General features: G+C 39.2%; 4 protein-coding genes across 6 annotated transcripts; 2 read left to right on the top strand and 2 right to left on the bottom strand.

Moving 5' to 3' along the window:
* The first annotated feature begins 3,062 nt into the window (after nucleotides 1-3,062).
* Nucleotides 3,063-10,642, top strand: LOC137741547 (mediator of RNA polymerase II transcription subunit 33B-like). Its single transcript, XM_068481241.1, has 12 exons — nucleotides 3,063-3,443; nucleotides 4,096-4,206; nucleotides 5,006-5,353; nucleotides 5,451-5,770; nucleotides 5,876-5,967; nucleotides 6,107-6,464; nucleotides 6,805-7,015; nucleotides 7,376-7,490; nucleotides 7,584-7,745; nucleotides 7,866-8,526; nucleotides 8,639-8,845; nucleotides 9,119-10,642. The coding sequence occupies exons 1-12, from the start codon at nucleotides 3,157-3,159 to the stop codon at nucleotides 10,237-10,239; spliced, it is 3,993 nt and encodes a 1,330-aa protein (XP_068337342.1). The 5' UTR covers nucleotides 3,063-3,156; the 3' UTR covers nucleotides 10,240-10,642.
* Nucleotides 10,643-11,909: 1,267 nt separating this feature from the next.
* On the top strand, nucleotides 11,910-14,327 carry LOC137741548 (protein PALE CRESS, chloroplastic-like). Its single transcript, XM_068481242.1, has 7 exons — nucleotides 11,910-12,053; nucleotides 12,258-12,325; nucleotides 12,469-12,663; nucleotides 12,825-12,911; nucleotides 13,203-13,253; nucleotides 13,480-13,659; nucleotides 13,769-14,327. Exons 1-7 carry the CDS (start codon nucleotides 11,936-11,938, stop codon nucleotides 14,000-14,002), a joined length of 933 nt encoding a protein of 310 aa, XP_068337343.1. The 5' UTR covers nucleotides 11,910-11,935; the 3' UTR covers nucleotides 14,003-14,327.
* Nucleotides 14,328-14,394: 67 nt separating this feature from the next.
* Nucleotides 14,395-17,742, bottom strand: LOC137741549 (isoamylase 2, chloroplastic-like). The gene is made up of 2 exons (XM_068481243.1): nucleotides 17,667-17,742; nucleotides 14,395-17,164 (listed from the first exon to the last, which is right to left on the bottom strand). The coding sequence occupies exon 2, from the start codon at nucleotides 17,114-17,116 to the stop codon at nucleotides 14,504-14,506; it is 2,613 nt and encodes an 870-aa protein (XP_068337344.1). The 5' UTR covers nucleotides 17,117-17,164; nucleotides 17,667-17,742; the 3' UTR covers nucleotides 14,395-14,503.
* Nucleotides 17,743-19,298: 1,556 nt separating this feature from the next.
* LOC137741550 (CSC1-like protein At4g02900) lies at nucleotides 19,299-23,588 on the bottom strand. Of its 3 annotated transcripts, none has more exons than XM_068481246.1 (11): nucleotides 23,275-23,588; nucleotides 22,444-22,593; nucleotides 22,084-22,219; nucleotides 21,850-21,951; nucleotides 21,583-21,702; nucleotides 21,416-21,487; nucleotides 20,953-21,293; nucleotides 20,600-20,845; nucleotides 20,144-20,468; nucleotides 19,821-20,054; nucleotides 19,299-19,614 (listed from the first exon to the last, which is right to left on the bottom strand). In XM_068481246.1, exons 1-11 carry the CDS (start codon nucleotides 23,586-23,588, stop codon nucleotides 19,390-19,392), a joined length of 2,265 nt encoding a protein of 754 aa, XP_068337347.1. In that variant the 3' UTR covers nucleotides 19,299-19,389. The 3 variants fall into 3 exon arrangements, with proteins under 3 accessions (XP_068337347.1, XP_068337348.1, XP_068337345.1); XM_068481247.1 differs by having other exon boundaries at nucleotides 19,821-20,033; nucleotides 21,407-21,487; XM_068481244.1 differs by having other exon boundaries at nucleotides 21,407-21,487.
* Nucleotides 23,589-24,527: the final 939 nt, after the last annotated feature.

The raw sequence follows: 24,527 nt of genomic DNA on the forward strand, positions 1-24,527 counted from the left end.
GATACTGTTTTTTCTCCTTGGTAAATGCCTCGACGTTTGCAGCAGAACGCTCTGCATGAAGTTGATGCCTGCAGCAGGGACTTCGTTCATGTGCTACGAAGCATGCGAGAAGATACTGGTAAAAGAAACAAAGAGAATGGAATAGTTTCATGAGAAATAAATTATATTAGATAATGAACCTAAGAACAAATTTGAATCTTTTGGTAGCAGATATTGTAACATCTCACACCATCCAGGGGAGTGGATCATGTAAGCCTTATATGTATATTCTCACCTCTACCTAGCACGAGGCCTTTTGGGAACTCACTGGCTTCAGATTCCATCGAAACTCCCAAGTTAAGCGAGTTCGCGCGAGAGCAATGTCAGGATGGGTGACCCACTAGGAAGTTCTCGTGTGAGTTCCCAGAAACAAAACCGTGAGGGCGTGGTTGGGGCCCAAAGCAAACAATATCGTGCTACGGTGGAGTCGAACTCGAGATGTGGTGGGGGCCCGCGCCGGGATGTGACAGATATAATTGTATTCTACAACATTTTATAAAAGAAATTATATTGCAGTTAAGCAAATGTCACTAGAGAGAAAAATCTTGAGTGAGTTGTAGAACACTGATTTTGTGTTTTTATATTCCAAATGGTTGTCAAGACAAATTTATATATTGAATTGAATTTGTGAGGGTAATTTAGGTAGTAAATTTGAGTTAAATGAGATATTGATAGTTTAATTAAAAATAATATGAGTTTATACAATACGTTGGGTGTAAAAAGATGTTACATGAGTTTAATTAAAATTTCTCTCATTATATTTTCATTTCGCTACAAAAAAGAGTGTAATTTCCTTGCTAATAACATAATTATTTTTTATTTTTTCGCATTTTTATGTTGAAAATTATAGTCATAACTTAAAATATACGTTAAAAATAAACACATGATAGTGGTGAGATACATGATATATCCTCTCATGTTACGCGCGTTCCATTTGAGAATTGTCTTTAACAATATACTATAGGCTTCGAAAGGAGATGTTAGTATTTTGCTTTGTTTCATCACATGTTACTCTCGTTGGATTTGAGAATTGTCTAGGACAATTTTGACAAAATTTCTCTTCTTATTAAGTCAAACTCAAATGCCCTACGTTAAATAAAATTTAGAGACCAAAATTATAAAAATTCAGGGACCAATTTAAAAGTTTAATCTTAATGGAAAATGATCATCGCCGGATCCTTTTTCGTTAGGTACTATTTATATTTAATTTAAAATTTAAAATTTAAAATGATTTCTTACCTCAGATGTACGATGAATGATCACGAAATTCCCGTACAGTCATGTGGTCGGAGCCTCAGTCATTATTTTACTTTTGGTCCAATTTTTTCAACTAAACCTTTTCATTACCGCGTAAGTCACTTGTCAATTCAGAGTGAAAGTTTAAGTAAATAGTAATACCAAGACAAAATGTAGAGGCATACAACGAAATATCTACTCAATCAATTAAACACATATGCTTTAACTTTGGCAAAAAAAAAAAAAAATAAACGCATATGCTTTAACTTTGACCAACAACCAGAGCTAGGGGAATGAAATTTGCCCTTCTAGTTTTATTTTATATTTCTTCCTTTTTTTTCTTATCCTTTCAATTTTGCAATGTCACATGACAATCGAAACCGCCATAATCGAGTAAATTTTAAAAATAATCAGTACTTCTAAAAATAAAATAACTCAATTAGATTAGAATTGTTTGATCATTCAATTAAAAATTTAATAAGAATGCTGCTATTGATATTCTAAAAATAAATATTATTTTGAAATCTAAATTTCTATGTTAAAAAAAATAAAATTATTGTGCACACTAGTAAACTTGGTTACCAGTACCACATTTTATTTGTCTTCTTTTTCTGGCTTTTCTCTTGTTCCTCCAATTTTGCAATGTCATATGATAATCAAAATCGTCATTTTTGAGTAAATTCGTTAATAATCATCGTTTCTAAAAATAAAATAAAAAATCTCAATCAAATGGAAAATCATTTAATCATTTAATTAACAATTCAATAAGAGTGGTGTTATCGTCATTCCAAAAATCTTATCGTTCACTCCAACCTTTTTGTACTTAGAAATAAAAGATACCAAGATTGCACAATATCCCTTTTGTAGAAATGATATCTAAAATGGAGGGTTATCAAGTAGGCAATTCGATCGTCAAACTGCAATATTACAAGATGAGAACGCAGATTCAAGCGATACATACACGAACAACATAATCTTACATTATTTTTATCCAAACGATATTCTATTTTAACATAAACAGAAGACTAGCACACACATACCCTAATTAACTTATACTCTTAAATTACGAAAAAGAGACACCTCTCTAATCTACTCAGCTACACGATGAATTGGCCTTTTTCAATTTGGAAAATGCTATTCACATTTTTGTTAATTTTTTACTATTGATCTTTTTAGATTCAACAATCGGAAATTAATAAGGTATGAGAGATGTAAAATGGGTATGTGGAAAGTGGTAGCACCACCCTTTTGAGGTGTGACATCTATATACTTTTTTTTATTTTTTATTTTTCACACGCTATATATTAATTTCTATTTTTTAATATTATTCAATTCAGTTAATTCCACGATCGAAAATTAAAAAAGGAGGTGGATTGTTTGCCCTCCCATTTCAATACTTTTTCCTTGCCTTCCGGTGATGTGTGGTCACGGTTAAGCCACGTCAACATTTTATATTAATTTTTTTATAAAAATAATAAAACAAAAAGTAATAAGAATATAAAAGATTGATGTGACTTAACCGTGATCACACAAACAAAGAGTATGGGAGAGGATAGAAATGGGAGGACAAACAATCCACCTGTATTAAAAAAAGATGAATGACCCAAAAAATAGGTTGGTGAATAGTAGACCCCTACCTTTTTAGAAATGCAAGTCACGGACAATTTTACCGGTCGAGTCAACGGAGAAAAATGCACTAACCCGCCTCCAAAACTGACTTCAACCGCGCCTTGTGTACTCCTCCCTCACTCTCCAAACCTTACACAAATTCAAAGTCCGAATATATTGTTATCCAATAAAGCAAAAGTTCTTCCGATTCTCTCTCTCTCTCTCTCTCTCTCTCTCATGCAACCCTAATTTCCTCCTCCTACGACGACGACGATGGCCGTGTTCGTACAGCAGGCGCCGCAGAGTCAGCTGTGGGACTCGGTGCTCCAGCTGACCAAGTCCGCGCAGGACAAGAACAGTGACCCGCTCCTCTGGGCGGTCCAGCTCAGCTCCAGCCTCACCTCCGCCGCCGTCTCCCTGCCCTCCGTCGAGCTCGCGCACCTCCTCGTCTCCCACATCTGCTGGGCCAATCACGTGCCCATCACGTGGAAGTTCCTCGAGAAGGCCCTGACGGTCAAGATCGTCCCTCCCATGCTCGTCCTTGCTCTGCTCTCTACCAAGTACTCTCTCACTCCCTCATTACATTCGTTTTGATGTATCGAATTACAATTTTTGGGTTAAAGTTACTATTTTTAGATGTTGTTTATGGGAGTGCGAGAATATGAGATTGTGAAGTATTTACAGTTTACGATTTTCTGGGAAGTTGATTGTAGTAGGTGAAATATCTGATTCGTTTCGATATTCGACTGTGTGGTTGTTCAGTTTGAATGGTTACTAAAATGCGCGTGCCGGGTAGGTGGATTGACAAATTTTGCGAATTGGTTAACCTAACTATATGGCACTAGGGGATCGGCTTTTGCGAAATGTCTGAGTTACTTGTAAAGTTATAGTCTTTGTACAAGTTCAAATGAAATTCTGGGGCTTTGTGGCATTATAGTTGGTAGTTTGTGGCTGAATTATGCATCATCATATGGCGGACGATGCTTTGAAAATGGTTCAGAAAGATATTGTTGAATGAATAATTATTTAGGCAGTTAAGGTCTTCATGCCCGTAGTTTCTTTACTGAGCTGGTGTTGGTCGACGAAAATTCATGCATGTGCCATCTTGTGTGATGGATGGTCTCCTTTAGAACTATCCTTAATCAGCTGTTGTTATTAAAACGTACTTTTACTGGTTAAAACTTACGTTTATTGTTGTCTTGTTTTATACAGGGTTGTTCCAAATCGACAGCTTCACCCTGCAGCATATAGGCTCTACATGGAACTTCTTAAAAGACATACATTTTTGTTTGCTTCTCAATTGAGTGGACCAAATAGTCAGAAGTAAGTTTCAAATTTCTCTTTTTGTTGTATAATATTATTTCCCAATAAGCCTTCCTTGAACTTGTATTTTGTTTTACTATGTGCCATTATTGCAAAAGTTCTTGACAATAAAATCCATGGCTTCATTTCAGGAGACAAAAAAGTCCTTGACAACGAGATATTGTGCGTAGTTGTTTTTCCTTGATTTTTTAGCTTGTATGCGCTCTTAGGTGCTACCACTCCTGCTATATAGGAATGCAAATTGTGTATTTTATTTGGTTTCTCAATAGTCAATAAGAGTTCAAGAATTTAATTTTTCCGTTAAACATGACAGTTTGCACAAAGGTGTTCAGATCCCCCCTTTCCTCTGTTAAAGAAATTCTCCTTATTGATGAACTCTTTTACCCCTTTTTCCTTTTCATTTCCCCCAAGTGCCCCTTTGAAAGAAACAATGACTCATAGAGAACTTATTTGTATAATTTAATGTCATAAACCAATCAAAGTCTTTCAAGTTTCAACACCATATACGTCTATTTAGTAATTTCTGTCGGTTTTTCTGTCTCGTGCTTTCTGATTCCTTGACCCTCTGTTGAAGAAATGCTCTTTACTGATGAACTTTTTTGCCTCCTTTGCCTTTCCATTTCCTCCATGTCCCCCACTTAAAGAAACAGCTCATCATAGAGAAGTTAATTTTATAACTAATACCAACCAAACCAACCAAAGTCTTTCAACACCATCTATGTCAACTCAGTAATTTCTTCATTTCGCTGTCTCATGCTCGTATGATAATTTCTAATAATATCTTTTGATGCGATTGCAGGATCATAAAATCCATTGATGATGCTCTACATCTTTCCCAGCAGTATGGCCTTCAAGTGTCTGAACCTGGAGTTCTTATTGTTGAGTTTGTCTTTTCAATCACATGGCAGTTACTTGATGCATCCCTAGATGACGAAGGTTTGCTGGAACTTACCCCAGATAAGAAGCCTAGATGGCCGACCAGGCCACAAGATATGGAAATAGATGGTCACGGTTGCTTTAATGAGAAGAGAAGTGAGCAAAATGAAGGTTTGCAGAAAGCAAATACTGCAATGGCTATTGACATAATTGTGGAGTTTCTGCAAAACAAAGTAACTTCAAGGATTTTGTACTTGGCCCGTCGAAATATGTAAGGATCTGAACCTTTTCTTTTCTTTTCTTTTTTTAAATATATCCATTTACTTTTTTGGTTCGTGGGCATCTTTCTTATCACCTCTTCTTTTCAGGCCATCGCACTGGGGAGGTTTCGTTCAGAAACTGCAAGTGCTTGCGGCAAACTCGTCAGCTTTGAGGACTATGAAACATATAACTCCAGAGGGTCTTCTACAGCTGACATCTGATAGCCGTCGACTTCTGACTCGGGAATGCAAAACAATTTCACAACAAGAATTTCATGCAGTCTTGTCTTCTGGGTCTTTAATGTCTTCAGCCTGTCAGTCTCACGGAGTGAGTTCATCTGCTTTTTGGCTTCCCATTGATCTGTATCTTGAAGATGCTATGGATGGATCAGAAGTAGCTGAAATTAGTGCCGTCGAATCCCTTACTGGTGCGGACCGCCTTTTTGTATTTGAATTCTTCTATCGTACGTACCTAGAGTTGATAAGATTCTAGTACTCCTAGCCAGGAATATTGATCTGAGTTGAACTTGCAGGTTTAGTGAAGGCTCTGCAGGCAGTTAATGCCACCACATGGCACAATGCATTTTTAGGTTTATGGATTTCAGCTCTTCGGCTTGTTCAAAGGGTAAGAATTGATGTGAACAATTTGGAAATTTCCATATCTAATGATTGATTGACATCTTGTTCTGTGCAAGGAAAAATTCCTCAAAAGTGTTAGTCCAATTGACCTTTTATCCCCTTTTCCCTCTTGATTGGTTTTATAGGAAAGGGATCCTAGAGAAGGACCTGTCCCTCGTCTTGATACCTGTTTATGCATGTTGTTGTGTATTACAACACTTGCGGTTACTAATATTATTGAAGAAGAGGAAGCTGAATTGATGGAGGAAATGGGAGGGGATCATACTAACCAAAGGAAGGAACAAGCTCCTGGAAAGCGCCGCAGAGATTTAATTACCTCCTTACAGCGATTGGGTGATTATGAGGCCTTGTTGACTCCACCTCAGTCTGTTTGTTCAGTGGCGAATCAAGCTGCAGCTAAGGCTATAATGTTCAGATCAGGCCTTACAGTCAGTAATGGATACCATGAATGTATTAGCGTGAACGAAATGCCAATAAATTGTGGTAAGAAACTAATTTTTCCTTCAGCCCAGCAATTTGATATGGAGTTTTTTTATTGAGAAGGTATAAGATAGCTCACGATTTGGTGTTTAAGACCTTTCGTTTGTCTACCATTATTATTATGTTTTTGTCTAATTCTGCTTTCAGGATCAATTGTGTTTTCCTTTCTTATTCTTCAGAGGGTTTTGTTCTGTTTTAACATGTATAGTTTTCCTTTTGGTCCTGTTTATGTTTCTTCCCATTATGGTTATCTCGCATTCATGCTTTCCTTAATTCTTTTATGGGGGCTTGATACTTTTTATCTATATTTCCTTGAACCTATCCTAATATATTGCACTTTCAGCGGGAAACTTGCGGCATCTGATTGTTGAAGCTTGTATTGCGCGGAATATCCTAGATACATCAGCATATTTTTGGCCAGGCTATGTGAGTGCACGCAGCAACCAAGTGCTACGCAATGTTCCAGGCCAAGTGCCTGCTTGGTCTTCAATAGTGAAGGGGTCACCTCTAACTCCATCACTGGCAAATGCTTTAGTTGCCACTCCAGCTTCTAGGTATGCTATTGTATCATTGGTACAATTTGTCTGTTTGTATGTTTAGCCATAACAAGGTAAGTAGGGCTGCGATTGATAGGCAGTGATAGTCACACTACATAAACATGAATTCCAAGTGGGAATCATCTATTTTGGGTCCATGATTTTTGAGTTTGTAGCGCTGTTTAGCTCATATCATTAGGTACCAAATAATGACTAGAGCATCCATAATTTTTCTGAGCATCCATAATTTTTCTTAGCATCATGGCCTGGTCTTCAGTTACCCCCCTTCTTTTTCCTGAAGCCAGGTATATCAGATGCTCTATTTTGTAAATTTACCCAGTGGTATGGCAACTGAATTTGCTCATGGTTTGATGGAAGCTTAGCAGAGATTGAGAAAATATATGAGATTGCAGTCAATGGTTCAGATGAAGAGAAGATATCTGCTGCTACCATTCTTTGTGGGGCTTCTCTTGTTCGTGGATGGAATATACAGGTGACTCTCTCTTTCTCTCATCTCCCCCTCCCTTCCTTCCTCCTGCTGGCCTCTACTGCATGTTAGTCTTATTCAATTCTTTGTCCTTCGCAGGAGCACACCTGTCTTTTTATTATAAGATTGCTGTCACCTCCAGTTCCTGCAGATTACTCAGGGAGTGATAGCCATTTGATTGGCTATGCTTCATTCTTTAATGTCCTTCTGGTTGGCGCATCATCTATAGATACTGTACAGATTTTCTCCTTATTGGGATTGGTATGTGGATCCCTTGTTGAAATAGATAAGATTGATAAAGGTCTTTGTGTTATGAAATGAAAATTTTCCCTAGGCCTTCATGCTTTCCTAAAACTAACGTTATTTGTCATTCACTTCTAGGTTCCACTACTTGCAGCTGCATTGATGCCTATTTGCGAAGTTTTTGGCTCAAGTGTTCCCAATATCTCATGGACACCTACAACAGGGGAAGAACTCTCATGTCATGCGGTGTTCTCAAATGCTTTTACACTTCTATTGAGGTTGTGGAGATTTGATCATCCGCCTCTGGAACACATAATGGGTGACTACCCAACTGTGGGAAGCCAAAGTGGTCCAGAATACCTCTTGTTGCTGCGAAACTGTAGATTAGCATCCTTTGGTAATTCACCCATGGATCGAATAAAAAGCAGAAGAGTTTCAAAATTTATCACCTTCCCTTCAGGTACCATTACCCTGGATTTCTTTCCGAAACTGAAACTTTGGTACCAGCAACATCAAAAGTGTATTTGCTCTACCCTATCTGGGCTTGTACCTGGGACTCCCGTTCATCAGATTGTTGATGCACTCCTGACCCTGATGTTTAGAAAAATAAATAGAAGTAGTCAGCCTTTGACTCCAGCAACTTCAGGTAGTAGTAATTCATCTGCATCGGGAACTGATGAGTCCGCTATTAGACTCAAGGTACCGGCATGGGATATCCTTGAAGCAACTCCATTTGTCCTTGATGCTGCTCTTACTGCATGTGCCCATGGAAGACTTTCTCCCCGTGAACTGGCTACAGGTTTGTTGAATCCCCTTTATGCATTGATAGAAAAGCAGAACTGAAAGCGCCCCTTTGAGAAAGATGTGGAGTTGGTTAAGGTTTGTTAACTTCATTGCATGCTTCATCTCAGGACTGAAAGATCTTGCCGATTATCTTCCAGCAACTTTGGGAACCATGGTAAGCTATTTTTCAGCTGAAGTAACACGGGGAATATGGAAGCCAGCTTGTATGAATGGAACTGATTGGCCAAGCCCTGCTGCAAATTTATCACTTGTTGAGCAGCAGATAAAGAAAATTCTAGCTGCCACTGGTGTTGATGTGCCTAGCCTCACAGTTGGTATGTCCTTATATTCTATAACTTTGTGAAATAACTTTTTTGTTTTTCAAGATGTCTTATATTGTTGTAATATGAAAAATCATGACATATTGCCTCTGAAGTTCGAGCCAACTTCTTTCAGTTGTCACTCATGATCTAAAATGAATGTGTTCTGTCGATATTTGAATTGACCAACAAATTTTAGACTAGTGAAATTGGAGCTTTGAGTTTATGCTGTAAACTTCTAATAGTTGTCATGTTAACACTGTTAGGCCTTCAATTTATTGCTTGCAGGTGGGAGCGCCCCAGCTCTGCTTCCCTTACCATTTGCTGCTCTCGTAAGTCTCACAATAACTTATAAACTTGATAGAGCCTCTGAACGTGCCCTCACCCTGATTGGACCAGCCCTGAACTCCCTAGCTGCTGGTTGCCCATGGCCTTGCAATCCGATCTTAGCCTCATTGTGGGCCCAGAAGGTAAAGCGCTGGAGTGACTACCTGGTTTTTTCTGCTTCTCAAACTGTCTTCCATCACAACAGCGATGCTGTGGTCCAGCTTCTTAAGAGCTGCTTTACATCTACTCTCGGGCTAAGCTCCTCTCGTGCTTACAGCAACGGCAGTGTGGGTGCCCTCCTTGGTCATGGCTTTGGTTCCCATTTCTCTGGTGGGATTTCTCCTGTTGCCCCCGGAATTCTATACTTGCGTGTGCATCGATCTGTCAGAGATGTAATGTTCCTGACAGAAGAGGTGCTCTCTCTTCTAATGTATTCTGTTAGAGATATTGCCAATTGCGGATTACCCAGAGAGAGGGCGGAGAAATTGAGGAAGACCAAGCACGGGGTGAGGTTTGGACAGGTTTCTCTTGCTGCCGCAATGGCACGTGTCAGGATTGCAGCTACACTTGGGGCCACCTTAGTTTGGATATCTGGCGGATCGAGTTTAGTTCAGTCTTTTATCAAAGAAACTTTGCCTTCTTGGTTTATATCAACCCGTGGTTTGGATCAGGAAGGCAAAGAACCTGGTGGCATGGTTGCCATGTTGGGTGGTTATGCCCTTGCATACTTTGCAGTGCTTTGTGGGACATTTGCTTGGGGTGTGGACTCGGCATCACCAGCATCAAAGCGGCGACCAAAGATTCTCGGGCGGCATTTGGGATTTATTGCAAGCGCACTCGACGGGAAAATATCACTGGGTTGTGATTGGGCTATGTGGCGAGCGTATGTAGCAGGATTTGTGAGCTTGATGGTAGCATGCACGCAAAAGTGGATACTGGATGTTGATGTGGAAATATTGAAGATGCTGAGCAAGGGACTTAGACAGTGGAATGAGGAGGAATTGGCTCTGGCCCTTCTGGGACTCGGTGGCGTTGAGGCCATGGGCGCAGCAGCTGAACTAGTAGTTGAATGTGAGGTCTGAATGTTGCGAAGGCACGGAGGAGTCTGTCAGAGGAAAACTTACATGCAACGGGATGCTGTTGTCTGTTGCAGAGAAGTTTTTCTCGGTGAAAAGGCGACTAACGGACACGTATGTCTTGTATGCACTGTTTGAGAAAGCGGCCTAGGCACTAGGTGGAGGCCAAGCGCCCCAATTAGGGGCTAGGCGTTTAGGAAATCAGTGAAGTCTCTAGGCGGCGGCATAGGCGGCCCTAGGCGTTTCTATTTATTTGATTTTTTTAGGTTAAGGGTTTGAATATAATATTCTATTTGTAAAATAACTGTGGACTTTCTTTCTTGTAAAATAACTTATATAGTACATTATTCATTTTATGTATTCAATCAACATTGTAGCACTTATGATTTATAAATCCTTCTATTTTGCATTTATGTTCTCAAATATAAGTGTGTGTGTGTGTGTGTGTGTAAATACTATATTTTTTTAAGCATAACTGTATAGGTAGTAACTTATTTATATGTTTTTATTGTTATATATAAATTTAATAAAAATAAAAGAACTCGCTTAGGTCCCTGCTTGTTGTCCGATTTGTGTCTAGCGTTTTTTTAGAACTTTTTACTTGTACAATATTCCTTCTTGAGATTTTTGGATAAATATAGCTCATTCAACTAAACTGCGCGATTCTTCTTTTGAATAATAAAGAGTTTTTGTGCTCAACATTTTGATTACTTGAAATAGTCGAATGTTTTTTTCTTCAAAAATAGAAAATAAACACTCATCTTTGAAGCAAAAAAAATAACCAAATAAATCAACTATGAGAAGAAGTGGTACATGATGACGATTTTGGAGTGTTAATAATACGACACATAAATTATTTCACCCACTTTTATCTTACTTGCGAGTTTTCTTTTGAAACTATGAAATGGAATTATAAAAAGAATTTTCTACAATACTGTTATCGGGTTGATCAAAGTTATAATCTACGAGTCATAAATGAAGAAAATTACTAAACCAAATAGACGATTAATAGTAGCAAAAATAACTAATCACTTTTTTAATCTTAAAAAAAATGGAAAAAAATCCTTTATACATTTCACACCCTTCATGGTTGGGGTAATTTTCAAAATGGGCCACGAGATTTTAAATATCTCACATTGCCCCTAAGGTTTTCAAGTTGTATGAATTTACACCCGATGTCTAATGAATTATTTGAATACTCATGAAATTGATGACACGATGATGATGACATCGGTAATTACAATAGCATGTAAATCATATTTGCACCAAATTGATTAAAAAACTTATCAATTTAACAGACATTTAAATATTTAAAAACTATAAATTAATAAAATTTCAAAACCTTAAAAAGCACTGGGAAAATTGAAATCTCACTGCCTATTTTGAATATTATCTCAAATCTCTCCCCTGTCGTGAGCTTCCAACATAAAGTTGGTAAACCCAAATCCGGATCCTTGTAGAAATTTTTTTGTAAAGATTCCGAAGATCCGTCAATTCTGTCAATTCATCATATATTGTACGGTTAGAAATTATTTTAAATATTTTATTTAAAATTAAACACAAACAGTACTTAACAAAAACTAAACATTAAATGTACGATGAACGGACACCATTCCCGGATTTAAAAAGGATCCGGAGAGATCCTGTTGGGGTAAACACGGTCTCGCCTAGTTAAACACTCAGCAAGTGAAAACAAGAGAAAATGGAAGCGAGGGTGTTCCCGCTAACGTGCGCGGCGCTGCCACTCTCACCGACGCCATCGTCATCTTCCTCGCATGCAACTCTCTGGCCCTCTCGATTGAAGCCAAAACATGTTTCAGGTGCATAGCACAACCTTTTCAGCGCTCTCACATCACTTGATTTTTCAAATTTGAACTTTTTATTTATAATAAGTTTGTATGCTTTCTGGGTTTTTGATGGCAGTTTCTCTCTGATTTTTTATGCTTTTTTCTGGGCTTTTGATGGCAGTATTGAACTTGTTCTTTTCTGAATTTGTATGCTTTTTTCTGGGTTTTTGGTGGCAGTTTTGAGGAAGAGCATGAAAAAGGAAGAACCAGTACTTGAAGGTCTTCCCAAAGAGTACTACGACGATGTAAGTGTCCTTTTCCCTTTAATTTTTTCTTTAATTTGTCCAAATGGGTACTCAAATTTCAAGTTTTTCTGTAATTATATGTGTAAAGTTTTGTATTTTATTCATGTTGGAAGTGGACGTAAGCTTTTTACTTTCTGAATTAGGAATGGCAAGCTCGGCAAAGGGAGAAAACGAAGGAGCTGCATCGAAGGCGTCAAGAGGAGGACGAAGAGGAGGAAAGGAAGGTTGAAGAGTATAGGGAGATAGGCATGAGATTAAAGGATTATCCCGAAGAAGATGTCCGAAATGCTCGGAAGCTGATTTCGAGCTTTATCAGAGCTGCTGAAGAAGTGGAAGAGGTGATATCAGAAAACCCGTTGTGCTAAAATTGGTCTTAGTCTTGAGGAAGACTATCAGTTTTCACCTGTGATGGCTTGCCTTCAGTTTCTTATGTTTGCTTTATTGCATTTGTACTTGTACTCAGACTGTAAGTTAATTGAGGTTCATGATTTATATGCAGAAAATTGAGGAAGCTGCTGAGAAAGGGGAACTGACTGAACTTGTTTTGATGGTCATATGGAATCGCCTTGACCTCGCTCGACGTGATGTAAGTTGATGAGACTATAACAATTTCCGAAAGAAACTGATTTAGAGATATAGAAATGAAGTTTTGTAACCAAAAAGTCAGTAGCTGCTGGCTACAAACTGGCCGCGGTTACTGATTGCTTTAGATCAACAAACTCAACCTAATAAGTTGCTTGGATCAGTCTAATGTTATAGATAAGCTTTCACATTTTCGTCGTCGCTCTCTCTCTCTCTCTCTCTCTCTCTCTCTCTCTCCCCCTGTCTCTCTTGCTCTCCAGCTTATTGGTTTTGGGTATTTATGACCATTTTACAGGATGAAAAGGATGTTATTAGAAGTCTTGATTTGCTATACAGAAGGGTCGAGGTACGAGCTGCTCTCATCCTTTTCTAAGTTCTAGCCATGAAATTGTTCATTTTAGCATTTTGGAACCCGCTGTTAACCTATTTATACTTTGATTTCATTACCGGTGGGAGAATTTAGGCTGTTGCTATTACTCAATGGTTTCATATGAGAATACCTTACAAAATTAGTTTAGATTAGCCTTGATACCCCCTAAATCCTTGTGTAAAATTTTCGTATTCTTCTTTAGGCTGAGATTCTGAAACGGGAGGCTACTCCTGCCATGAGACTGCTCAATGATCTTTTGAATATGCATGATGGCTTCGACGGTGAAGTGTGGCTGAAGGAATGCAAAAAGCGCATGATCGATACTTTCCCACGGGAGGATCCATTTAGCATTCTTGTTCCAGCAGGATTTGACATCGATAAGGTATGTTGGGAATATGCAGATTTATGTTGGAAGTCATGATTTGTAACTATTTATAAGTCAAGTTTATCGTTTCTGACTTCTTTATTCGGTCATCTTTCTTCTCGATCAGCATGAAGGACCACTCCGGCTACCAGTTGAAGCCGATGATGCTCTACTGAGGGTAGACTTTGTCAGGGAGGTCGATGCATTGCTACAAGAGGTTCGCGCCGAGCAAAGTGAACTACAAAATGCACAAGGGCTTGATCCTGAAGCCATTGCAAGTAGGTTGAAGCAGCAGGAAAAGCAGCGTGCCATATGCTTGGTAGAATCGATACTAGACCTGGCCATTAATTTGCAGTGGTAGCAAAATTGTGTTCGTTGTTTTTTTATGTAGTTTTTGTAGCCTTTTCTTTTTCCTTGCTAAAGAGTAAAGGGTTTTTCTTTAACTTCAAAAGACCAAAGATTGGACACATGAACGGAAGACCTACAGATGCTCCGTTAGAAGGTTCGACTTTGAGACGGAGGGTTAGGGCAAAATGGGTAGAGGAAGAGTAGGAAGACTCAAAAAGAGACTTAAGAAAATATATAAAGTACTTAGAGCTAACGGAAAACTTGGCGTAAAACTGAGCGCATGGCGTTCTAGAATTTATACAGCCGACCTCACTTAGTGAGATAAAGCTTGATGATTGTTTTCAAAAGATCAAAGATTATTCAATAAAAATATTACTTTATTGCTTTAAACAAAATTTACATGGAATTTACAGCAGTGACTTATGTGCTACTTTACTGCACTGCAATGTCTTATTGTCTAAGCATCCTATTAAAAGTTAACCAACAAAATAATTATATGGATTAACTAATAAAGCTACAAGCTTCTGGCTTCAAACAGAGCACAACTGTGAGACTTCATTTGGTATGCAAATAAACCCGCCATTTGTTCCGGTACTGGCTCGCCGTCAGTTGAGAAAAAACCTGGAAATGGAAGAGCCGTGTCGACCAAACGGAACCATCCCATATCTTCCGGAGGCGGAGGCAGAATGAGAGTCTCTGAATGATCAGCTGCACTGAAGGCAACAAATAAGTCACCCCATAAGGGGGGAGAAACATCTCCTGGTTCGTTCGCTTCCTCTTCGTCTGGTTTCAGCTTCATGGCAAGGAATTTGCAGGATGGATCTTCCCATTTTGGAGAAGATTGATCACTCCCGTACCAGTCTATATTTTCTTCTTTCAAGAAGTTCCTCCTCTGAAGTAGGTCGCTCCGCCTTATCCTAAACGAACTTAAAAATGCGATGAATTGTGTGGTTTGAGTAGCAAAACCTGTTCCCAGTGCGTTCCAATCGAAAGCTTTTCTGTCACTGTATGCAGGGGAACCGCCTGTTGATTGTCCACACTCATCTCCCATGTTAAGGACAGGAACGCCGAGTGAAACAAACAAGATAAAGAGAAAATTACGAATTTGTTTAAGTCGCCTTTCAAGTACAGCGGTTTTATCTGTAGGCCCTTCTTTCCCACAATTCCAACTCAGTTCTGAAGCTAACTCAACGCCACTGAAACTAACAAGGTCCACGAGAGGAAGTCCGGAATTCCTGGAAATAAAGTTGAAAGAGAATGCTGGCCCTCGTCCATCCGAGAAGATGTCCCCGTTCCCACAAAGCCGTGTAGCAAGGTCACTAAGAAGGCCCTCACCCCTCAAAAAGTTTCTCACATCTTTAGAGAATTTTGAGTTCACTTCTGCCCATCTCTTCCAATGAGGAAGGCGAGTTTCCTTTGGTACTGAGCCATGAGGATCCCAGCAGTCTGCAATGATCTTGGTCTTCGAGAGTAGCGGATCAAAAGCAATTGCTTCGACCAAAGGCGGGCGAGATAAGTATTCACCATTAGACCCTCGCAACAGAGATGATGCATTTATAAAACAAAAGCCATCAACGTGAAACTCAGTCACCCAGTATCGAAGACTATCCAATACCATTTGTTGCACAACAGGATAGTTACAATTCAAAGCGTTTCTGGCTTTCAAATCCGCAACCCGGTTTATGTGATAATAAGATGAGATATCGATTCCTTGCAGAGCTTCACCTTCAGCGGTATGGGTGAAAACAACTTCCACTAGGACCTCTATTCCGTCGGCATGAAATTTTTTCACCATGTCTTTCATAGAATTGACAGCTGATACAGGCCCTCTAGAAGGTCCAAAACAATTCATAGGTGAAAAGAAATGGATAGGGAAGTATGGACCCTTTTGCTCATCAAATGGGAAAATAGGCTCTAATAAAACTGCATTCACACCCAGGTCTTTCAAATGCTCCAACTTCTCTGTCAAACCCGAAAAGGTGCCTGCTATATTAGTTGGTAGCTTACTAGACTTATGCTCTGTAAAACGCGTCACGTTCAACCGATAAACCACAAGTTTTTCCATTGCGAAGTCAGGTCGAACGTCACCAGCCCAGTTGAAGGCAGGTTCCTCACATAGTCTTCCAAGATACTTCAACCCTGTCCCATGAGGAACAGATTTCGCAATGATCTTAGCATATGGATCCAGCAAGACATTCCCTTCATCAAATCTATAACCATAGCTCACAAAATCCCATGCACTTTCAAATGATGCATGCCAGATGTCACCTGATCGATTAACATATGGATCTAGATCGAGCTCCAACACAGGATTTTCAGTCGTGGTCTCACCATACAAGCATAAAACTACACTTTCTGCATTTCTTGAAAAGATGGCAAAGTTCATGGAACCATCATTAGAAAAAGACAGACCCAATGGAGCGGGATCTCCTCGAGAAAAACCAACTGGGAAGCAGAAATTTGTCTTCCTATGACTTCTTATTTCCAAGTCACTTGAATCAGCATCTGCGGGGGATTTCAAAATAAACGAGAGGTAGAAGGGGATTTGTTTAGCCTCAAACTCCAATTCTAGAGTAAACCTGCCGGAAGAAGTCTCAGTGAATGGAGTTTCAAGGGTGGTGGTTCTGTCAGCTGGGGTCGAACTTCTGAAATTCGAAGGCATGAAACTAGATGCATCAGATCTATAAATTCCCCAACTCAGTACTAATAATCTATCATTACTAGACAGGTGCAACGATGAAACTTCAATATTCACAATGTATTTGGCATTCTTCATTCTAACAAAAACTTTTACCAGATCCCCAGTTTCTGTCCTAAATCGATAAGTTGATACCTTGCCTGCTTCTTCAGTTTCAGTACTGGTGTAGACTCTTTGCTCCATTGGCTCAACAGAAACTCGGGATGTAGCATACACTTTCAAGTCACGGTCCCTTAGAGGCGTTTCCTTGAAGTTCTGCAGAACTTCTCCGAAAACTAGATTTCTCTCTATACCCAGTTTTACAGAACCACGCAGACCGTTATGCCTGTGTATGTTACGATTTGCAGCAGTCAGCTTAGACAATTCAGTGGTTCCACAATTCAAACAACATGAGGCCTGAATGACCATTGACAGCGGAAGAGTTGCCATCCTAGAGCGCAAACACGAAGGTCTCCTACTCAAATGTGCATACGCATTCTGTTCAAGAGAATGTAAATTACTTTTCGTTAAAAACAAACAAATTTTCCACATCTCCCTAATATATTGGATCCTAGAAAATCATCATCTCATGAACAAACTTCTTCAATCACCGGCATTCGATAAAGAAGCATATAATTTCCAATTTTTTCATGCTGCAACATACAATTGCAATGACAACACAGATAAACATCATAAACCCATCAAATCAAAGAAAGAACAGGATCCATGGGAGTTGTCACAAATGATCAAAAACTACGTGAATCAAGAAAATAAGTTGAACCCAGATTCTAATCTGAGAAAATCTAAGATGGGTTGCTCATAATTCGAGTATAAACAATAAAAAAAATTCAGTTGGGTTGTTCATAATTCAAGTTTAAAAACTAAAATAGATAAATAAAAAAAAATCAAATGCATCAGCAGGTAAGCAACTAGACAGAAGATCATAAGCATTAACAAATTGAGAGATTTGGTGACAACAAAGAGGGAGATACGAACTTACATCATTGGACCTGCTCAGTTAGAATCAGACTGATGCAGAAACAGTAGGAGAGAGAGAGAGAGAGAGAGAGGCAGAGAGTTGTTGGGATTTCGTTCTCTGAAAAGTTGTCAGGATTTTATGGGCCGCACAACGCAGCAAAGCTGGTCGAGATCGAGATGGGTGAGAGTGACTTGAACTGTTCTTACGAAAATGCTCGACCGTTCGATTTTTGCTAAACTTCAAACTTTGTTAAGATTAATAATATTTTTAAGGGGCTTTAATCACAAATGGTCTCAAAATTAATCCACTCGTCAAGATAGTTCCTGTAATTGAACAACGATGAATGTAGTTAAATTGTTGTGGTTATTCTGTCACAATTTGGTCGAAAATTTTGTTTTGTATTGACGTGTCACACAACTAGTCCTACAAATTTTATTGAATATTGTTATATGAATTAAAAATATTTAAATAATAATAAAAAAAGATGAGTGTTCATTATCTTCTTTCCCTCCCACCCGAGCAACACCCCGCAACATCCCGTATGGTGAATATTTTCACAAATTTATATATCAATATTTTCATCGATAATTATATTTTAAGCACAAATCTCACTTCATCCGGTCACCCGAATGAGAAAAGAAAATTCTAAAATGGCTATTCTCTCAAATATAATATTTCCCAGAAGAAAAATTATGGAGGGAAAGCTCCAGGGTCTCAAACTAAAGTCCAAGAATACGTACTAAACCAGCAAGCCCAATTAGTTTAATGAGTAATTATCAAAGCAAATGTTAAGCACAATAATAATTTAATGTGAATTGAAACTTTTCTGTATTTGCTCAGTTACACTTAAGAATTTCTTCTGGATCACACGATGAATTGCTAGTAAATAAAAAATAATCATGTTTAAACATACAGATTAGACTCCATCGCTACATTGACATTCTAATATGTCTGCATCTTCCCTATCATCCACAGAATGAACACTATAAAATCCATGATCATAGACGGATCCATATAGGAACCTGAAAGGTCCTGGGACCCTCCGGAAGTCTGAAGAAACACTTGTGATTGACCTTCAGGACCTTCCAACAATTTGAGCAGGTCCAACAATCTGATTGACCTTCAGGACCTTCAGGGCCTTCATGGATGTACATGCAGCAGTGCATATAAAGAAGAATAAGATATTTCTAATTTTTGTTTTAATCCTCCAAATCGTTGCAACCTCCCAACTTTAAACTCAAGTTACCCCATCCCCTAGCACCATTTGCCGTTCCACCACCTCTAGCTGCCTAATTTTATTTCTTCCAAATTCATCTAAGTTTTTGTTGGTTTTATTACCTTTGAGATTAATCTTGATTATTATTATTTTTAAAGCGGGACAACTAGTGGTAAGCCACGGTTATTCACCCCTTCTAGGGGCCTAGAAGACTCACAGTCAAGCAAACTCACTAACTTGGAGCCTCGAACCTGGGACCTCCCTATGTTTTGTATTTTATGAGTCGAAATCCGCGTCCTTACCACTTGGCCACTTGACGTGGTTGATTAATTTTGATTATTCAATAACCAAATTCAATAAAAAAAATAGTGTTGTGGAACCAAAACTAGTCTAATATTTTTTTTTTTGAACTTTTATCTTGGAATCTCCCGATCTTAAAATCCTGGATCCGCCACGGTCCATGATCCTCGTGCATTTACAAGAAAGAAGGGTTTTGAACCTAAAAGATGTGTCTGCCGGAAAGAAAAACTAACTGCGAATTTCAGGACCGGAGTCGGACTCGTGTTTACTTCCCATTTGAGACGTTCTCTTTGTAACAACGAGAGGACTGCTCTCTTCCTCGTCAACGTCTACTTCGTGATTCTGCATCTGCCCTCCCTTGAAGACGGGATGCACGTAAGCGTCCTTCAGATAGTTCAACAGATTCAGGTTTGGTTCCGTTGCCCGCTCGACTGTATCCTTCACCATTGCCTCCTGTTTGTTGCCAAACCAAGCACATTGAGAATATGGTATTGCTAAGAATACAGTATAGTAACGGCATTCAGAATGCGAGAGCCGCATATTTTTATGACTCTGTGTGTGTTAGTAAACGCATGAGAACTCAAGAAATGTGCCGTTATAGTAATGGCATTCTATACATAACTAACAAAACTTTGTACCGGAAACTTCAACCTAATTACCTGTAGTGGGAATTTTAGGAATGCTGATTCGAAACGCCCCTTGCAGACTCTGTGGAACCAAATTGTCAAAATAGGTTGCGGGATGAGAATGAATGTTGATTTCGCAACGCCTAATGTGCTAAACAACCCCATTAGTAGAACTTGTGCTATGATTAGACCGATAATTACACGAAGATGCACTTGTGGCCAGAAGGCCGCACCACTCTCATATTTCTGGTCATAGACATTAATAATCTGGCAGCAAAAAGGAACCATTAGTGCCACCCTAACAATGAGCTAATCTGTATTTACTAATGGCAGAATGGCAGTATTAGATGGCGTACCTGATGGCGATAAACTACGTAGGCAAAAGCGAAGAATATAAGAATGAAAGGAAGTAGTATAGGTGTGACAACAGAATAAACAAGACCCAGCAGAAAATATAATTGTGTCCTAGGTTCGTTTGTGGCGAAATTCAAGGAACCGGGATCCGTTGCCTGCTCCCTATCTTGTTCTGTCTTAACCAGAAATGTGTTCTTGAGGTGAAACAAAATTAACGGCACCAATCTGAGGATTTCTGCAGCGATTCCACTCCAACCATCCACCATGACATAAGTGATGAAGAATGTACCTTTCATTGGGATGGACCTCCCAACAGTTTTTGTGAACCTGCAAAAGCAATCGTACATTTCCTGTCAGATTATCCCATCATCGATTAAGAAAGTATGAAAATTTCAAGTCTATACACAAAAATGCCATTGCCAACATTAATACTAAGTTGTGGAAAATTTTGACATTACTCGGTTGAGGGCTCGTTCATAAGTTTCTCAAGCTGCTGAAGTGCTGTTCCAGCAACAATGCTTCCTAGGAACACATTGATAAGTATGAACAAATGATACTTCGCTGCAGATCTCCTATCCAGATGTGAGAGTGATGTTAAGCCCTCAATCTTTGACATAAGCATAAGAATCATGGGAAGTATAGCAAGAAATATCTTTAATGCAATTCCCGGAAGAAACCCTTGGACAACAGACTTGACAGAACTTCTGCAAGAGAAAAACAAACGAAAAGAAGGGTTAGGATTTAAAACCCTTTGTATTAGTTAAAACCACATACAAGAAATCAATACTAATAGAATGAAACAGGGACACACATCTGAAGTAGTGGCTTCAAGAAAGGAAGGGCCTTCTGAATCCCCTCGATGTTAGCTAAAGATTGGACGAACGCAATTGGAATCATGAAGAAGAAAGTAAGGAAGAAAAAGGCAACACCCATGAGCAATTTTCGCACGTTGAGTTCAACATATGGAATTGCAAGGTTATTCCAATAGATGTCGCGTGGCTCAGGAGCCCACTCCGTCAACCAGATGGTAGGATTACTTGACTGCTGAGTTTGAGCACACACAGCTGCTCCCCATCGCGTTTTGAATGAAACAAATGCTGCAGGCATTATGGCATCAGGATCACTTATAACCTTTTCTCGTTCTTGCTTTTCCTGCATGAAATCTACATTATTATGCATCTAGAACGCACAAACAAAACAAACACAGACTGTCCAACATATCATTGTGTGACAAGAAAGAAAACATGCTCCTTAAAAATACTCACTTCTTCGACCAACTTCTTGATCGTATCATTGTAGTAATCAATCGCGTCGACTCTATCTCCCCATAGGCCCAAGAAACCTGTCTAATGGGATATGAGATGACGAACTCAACGGAATCAAAACATTAACAAATGACTCTCACAAGAACATATAAATCAAGTTACGCAAAAAAAGAAACCTTTGTAGTAGGCTTTGTCTTGGGATTTCTCTCAAACTTGTTTTGGTAGTACACAAGCCAATTTTTCGTACTCTTCTTCTTGTCGACCACCTGTGCAAGTTTATTTGCATTGTATACAACCTACAAGCATTTAAAGTAACACAATTGACTTCAATGTAGGTTTATAGTTTAATATATGTACTTTAAATTTGTTTTTCAGTAGTATATATAGCTGATTCCTTCGCAAATCAAACTAGCAAAACTAACCAAGTTCAGCAAGTGGCTTACTTGATGTGTAAGATAGTGATCGGGATGGTTTACACAGAAAAAATGTTCGATATGCTCACTGACTGATTCATCAGGATCTGGGGGTACATTCCTCACAAGAACCTGTTAGGGACGTAGAGTTAATTTAAACAATTGCAAACTAAAAAACTAACCCAACCATGAGTAAACAGATGCCTCAAAGTATAAAAACAGATAACTGAAAAAACAAAACAGACCACCATGGGGATGCCTCACCGTGAACTGATCAGGACGACGCTTTTCAGATGCTAAAAATTGAAGCCGTTTAGTAGCCACTGTCTTGTACTCATGGTATAAAACAAAGCATGTCCAAAAGGTAAATACATAAGACATCACGAGATGTGCAAAAAACCTATAAGACCGAAAAAAAAAAGAGAAGTCAGATTTGGATTGTATAAAAGTAATGAACTTCTGAGAGCAGAAAAACTATGGTAACACTAAGTATTAAGGTCATCTCTTGTCACTCCTGTCTACTATACAAAAAAAACTTGGGTCGTGAGACCACAACGTCTGTAGGGTACCTCTCACAAAGAAGAAGAAAACATGGGGAAATGGAAATGGAGACGAAAAACTTACTTGGGAGATCCAGTAGGAATATTGGATATTGAGAGTTTATCAATGTCGCTGAATACTACTTCACGGCTCCTTTCCAGCGTATTGCTCATATAATTGACAGGCACCAAAACACCAAGTGCAAGCGCGGTTATGGGGACGAATATCTTCAAGCTGTGTGAAATGAGTATCATTAAGTTATTTACTGAGTTAATTAGCAAGAGTTTCGAAAACATGTAACATGTTATGTGCACTCCGAGTGTTTTAACACAATGTATTATGAACCATCTAACTCTTACTCTAGTGGTACCTCTCTTCACCGTTGGAAGAGGTCTAACTTCAAATAATACGCAATTTTCCTCTCACGACTTTGTTGAATTTCAAATGGGATTCAGTAATTCTGTGACAAACAACGGACTAAAGAAAGCTAATTGCAAAATACACCTTTGGTTCGAGGTCAATTTCAAGGGATACGACATTGCAGTTTCCTTACATTACTAAGTAATTGAACCGTTAACAATTCAAACCGCTTTTGTGTCTAGACATCTTCCCCTCCGTACAATTTCTTACATTACGGTCTAAAAGTATTAAACTGTTGAGTAATTAGAACCGCGTTGTATCTAAACCATCTAGGCCTCCATGCAGGTCTACATAACAGGTGCCTCATACCAACTTTTTTGTCTCGTTCAATTTCGGTCAGACACAAAAATGACTTGAATCGTTAATACTTTAGTAACCCCACAAAATTGAAATTTTGGGGTCCCTCTTTGAAAGTGACCCCAAACCTCAAGGACGTATTTCGTAATTAGCTCAAAAAAAATTAAAATTTTCAAAAGCATGAAGGAAGTTAGCTACCCGAGTACATAAATCCGAATGTAAGCGGCGGAATCAAGGCCGGCGTGATCAATGAGCTCCGGTTCGGGCATCCGCAGCGCGGCAGGCATCCAATTGAGGAACTTGAAGTAGGTTTTGGCGTCCAGATTGACGAATTTCCTAACGGTGGCGCCGGAGCTCGTGGGGCTTCCCCTCATCCCCTTGAGGTACCATTTCGGAAAGTAGACTCTGTCGTTGAACGGCTGCAGCCGCAGCAGACCAAACGCCGCCAGAAATCCGAATGCAGACAGAATGTTGATGGCTGCTGACATCATAATATCTTGAAAATTCGCCATTTTTATTAACTAGTTTTGACACAGCGGAAGTTATAGGTTAAGGGATCACGAACGGTCGGTCTTTCTAGTCAGAAAGACGAAAGCTTTTTGGATTCCGTGACGGCGACGGTGGTTGGTGGTGAGATTACGGGTGGAGACTCGAAATTTTGGGCGGAGAATTGTGAAATTTGGGTGGAAATGTTTGGAAATGGGAGGCAGAAGAGAGAGGGAGCGGTTGGATGGCGCCAACAAGCTCGGAGGCGTGTTTGGCCTCGCTGGACTCACGCTTCTGAACGTTGGCAGGGGATATTTGAATTTTTTCTTTGACCGAACTACCCTTCAATTACTTCACTTTCTTCTTTTCTATTTTTGGAAAATATATGATTTCTTAAAAAAGAAATAAACAAATAAAAAAGATGATTTCCGTACACCTCTTTCAATTTTTTTTTTCTTCTATGCATACTCTTATTTACTTGCGTTTATTCTTTTCTCATTTATTCAAAGGTCAAAAAAAAAAATTGTGTAAGGAAGAAAAGTGTAAAAATTGTTTTCCAGATATGAGAATGACAAGACCAAAATTGTCAAATAACATTAGTGACTGATTCAAGGAACACAAACGTCATTTGTCACATCCCGTCCTGGGGAGGACCATTTCCCGGGCCCGCTCCACCACCGTAGCACGATTTTGTCCGTTTTTTGCCCCGACCACGCCCTCACGGTTTTGTTTCTGGGAACTCACACGAGAACTTCCCGATGGATCACCCATCCTGGGAGTGCTATCGCGCACTACTCGCTTAACTTCGGAGTTCTGATGGTACCCGAAGCCAGTGAGCTCCCAAAAGGGTTCGTGCTAGGTAGAGATGAGAATATACATATAAAGATCACTCCCTTGGGCGATGTGGGATGTCACAATCAAGGGCCCGTCGTCCTCATCGACACACACGCGGCCAGGGTTAGGCT

Source organism: Pyrus communis, chromosome 8 (genome assembly GCF_963583255.1).
Source record: "Pyrus communis chromosome 8, drPyrComm1.1, whole genome shotgun sequence".
NCBI lineage: Eukaryota > Viridiplantae > Streptophyta > Magnoliopsida > Rosales > Rosaceae > Pyrus > Pyrus communis.

Coding starts and splice junctions, on each gene's coding strand:
- LOC137741548 (XM_068481242.1), top strand. CDS start 11,936: ATGGAAGCGAGGGTGTTCCCGCTAACGTGCGCGGCGCTGCCACTCTCA. Junction 12,054..12,257: donor GAAGCCAAAACATGTTTCAG/GTGCATAGCACA, acceptor TTTTGGTGGCAG/TTTTGAGGAAGAGCATGAAA. Junction 13,254..13,479: donor TGCTATACAGAAGGGTCGAG/GTACGAGCTGCT, acceptor ATTCTTCTTTAG/GCTGAGATTCTGAAACGGGA.
- LOC137741547 (XM_068481241.1), top strand. CDS start 3,157: ATGGCCGTGTTCGTACAGCAGGCGCCGCAGAGTCAGCTGTGGGACTCG. Junction 7,491..7,583: donor TTCGTGGATGGAATATACAG/GTGACTCTCTCT, acceptor TGTCCTTCGCAG/GAGCACACCTGTCTTTTTAT. Junction 8,846..9,118: donor TGTGCCTAGCCTCACAGTTG/GTATGTCCTTAT, acceptor TATTGCTTGCAG/GTGGGAGCGCCCCAGCTCTG.
- LOC137741550 (XM_068481244.1), bottom strand. CDS start 23,588: ATGGCGAATTTTCAAGATATTATGATGTCAGCAGCCATCAACATTCTG. Junction 21,952..22,083: donor GTCGTCCTGATCAGTTCACG/GTGAGGCATCCC, acceptor CGTCCCTAACAG/GTTCTTGTGAGGAATGTACC. Junction 20,469..20,599: donor ATGAACGAGCCCTCAACCGA/GTAATGTCAAAA, acceptor TTGCTTTTGCAG/GTTCACAAAAACTGTTGGGA.
- LOC137741549 (XM_068481243.1), bottom strand. CDS start 17,116: ATGGCAACTCTTCCGCTGTCAATGGTCATTCAGGCCTCATGTTGTTTG.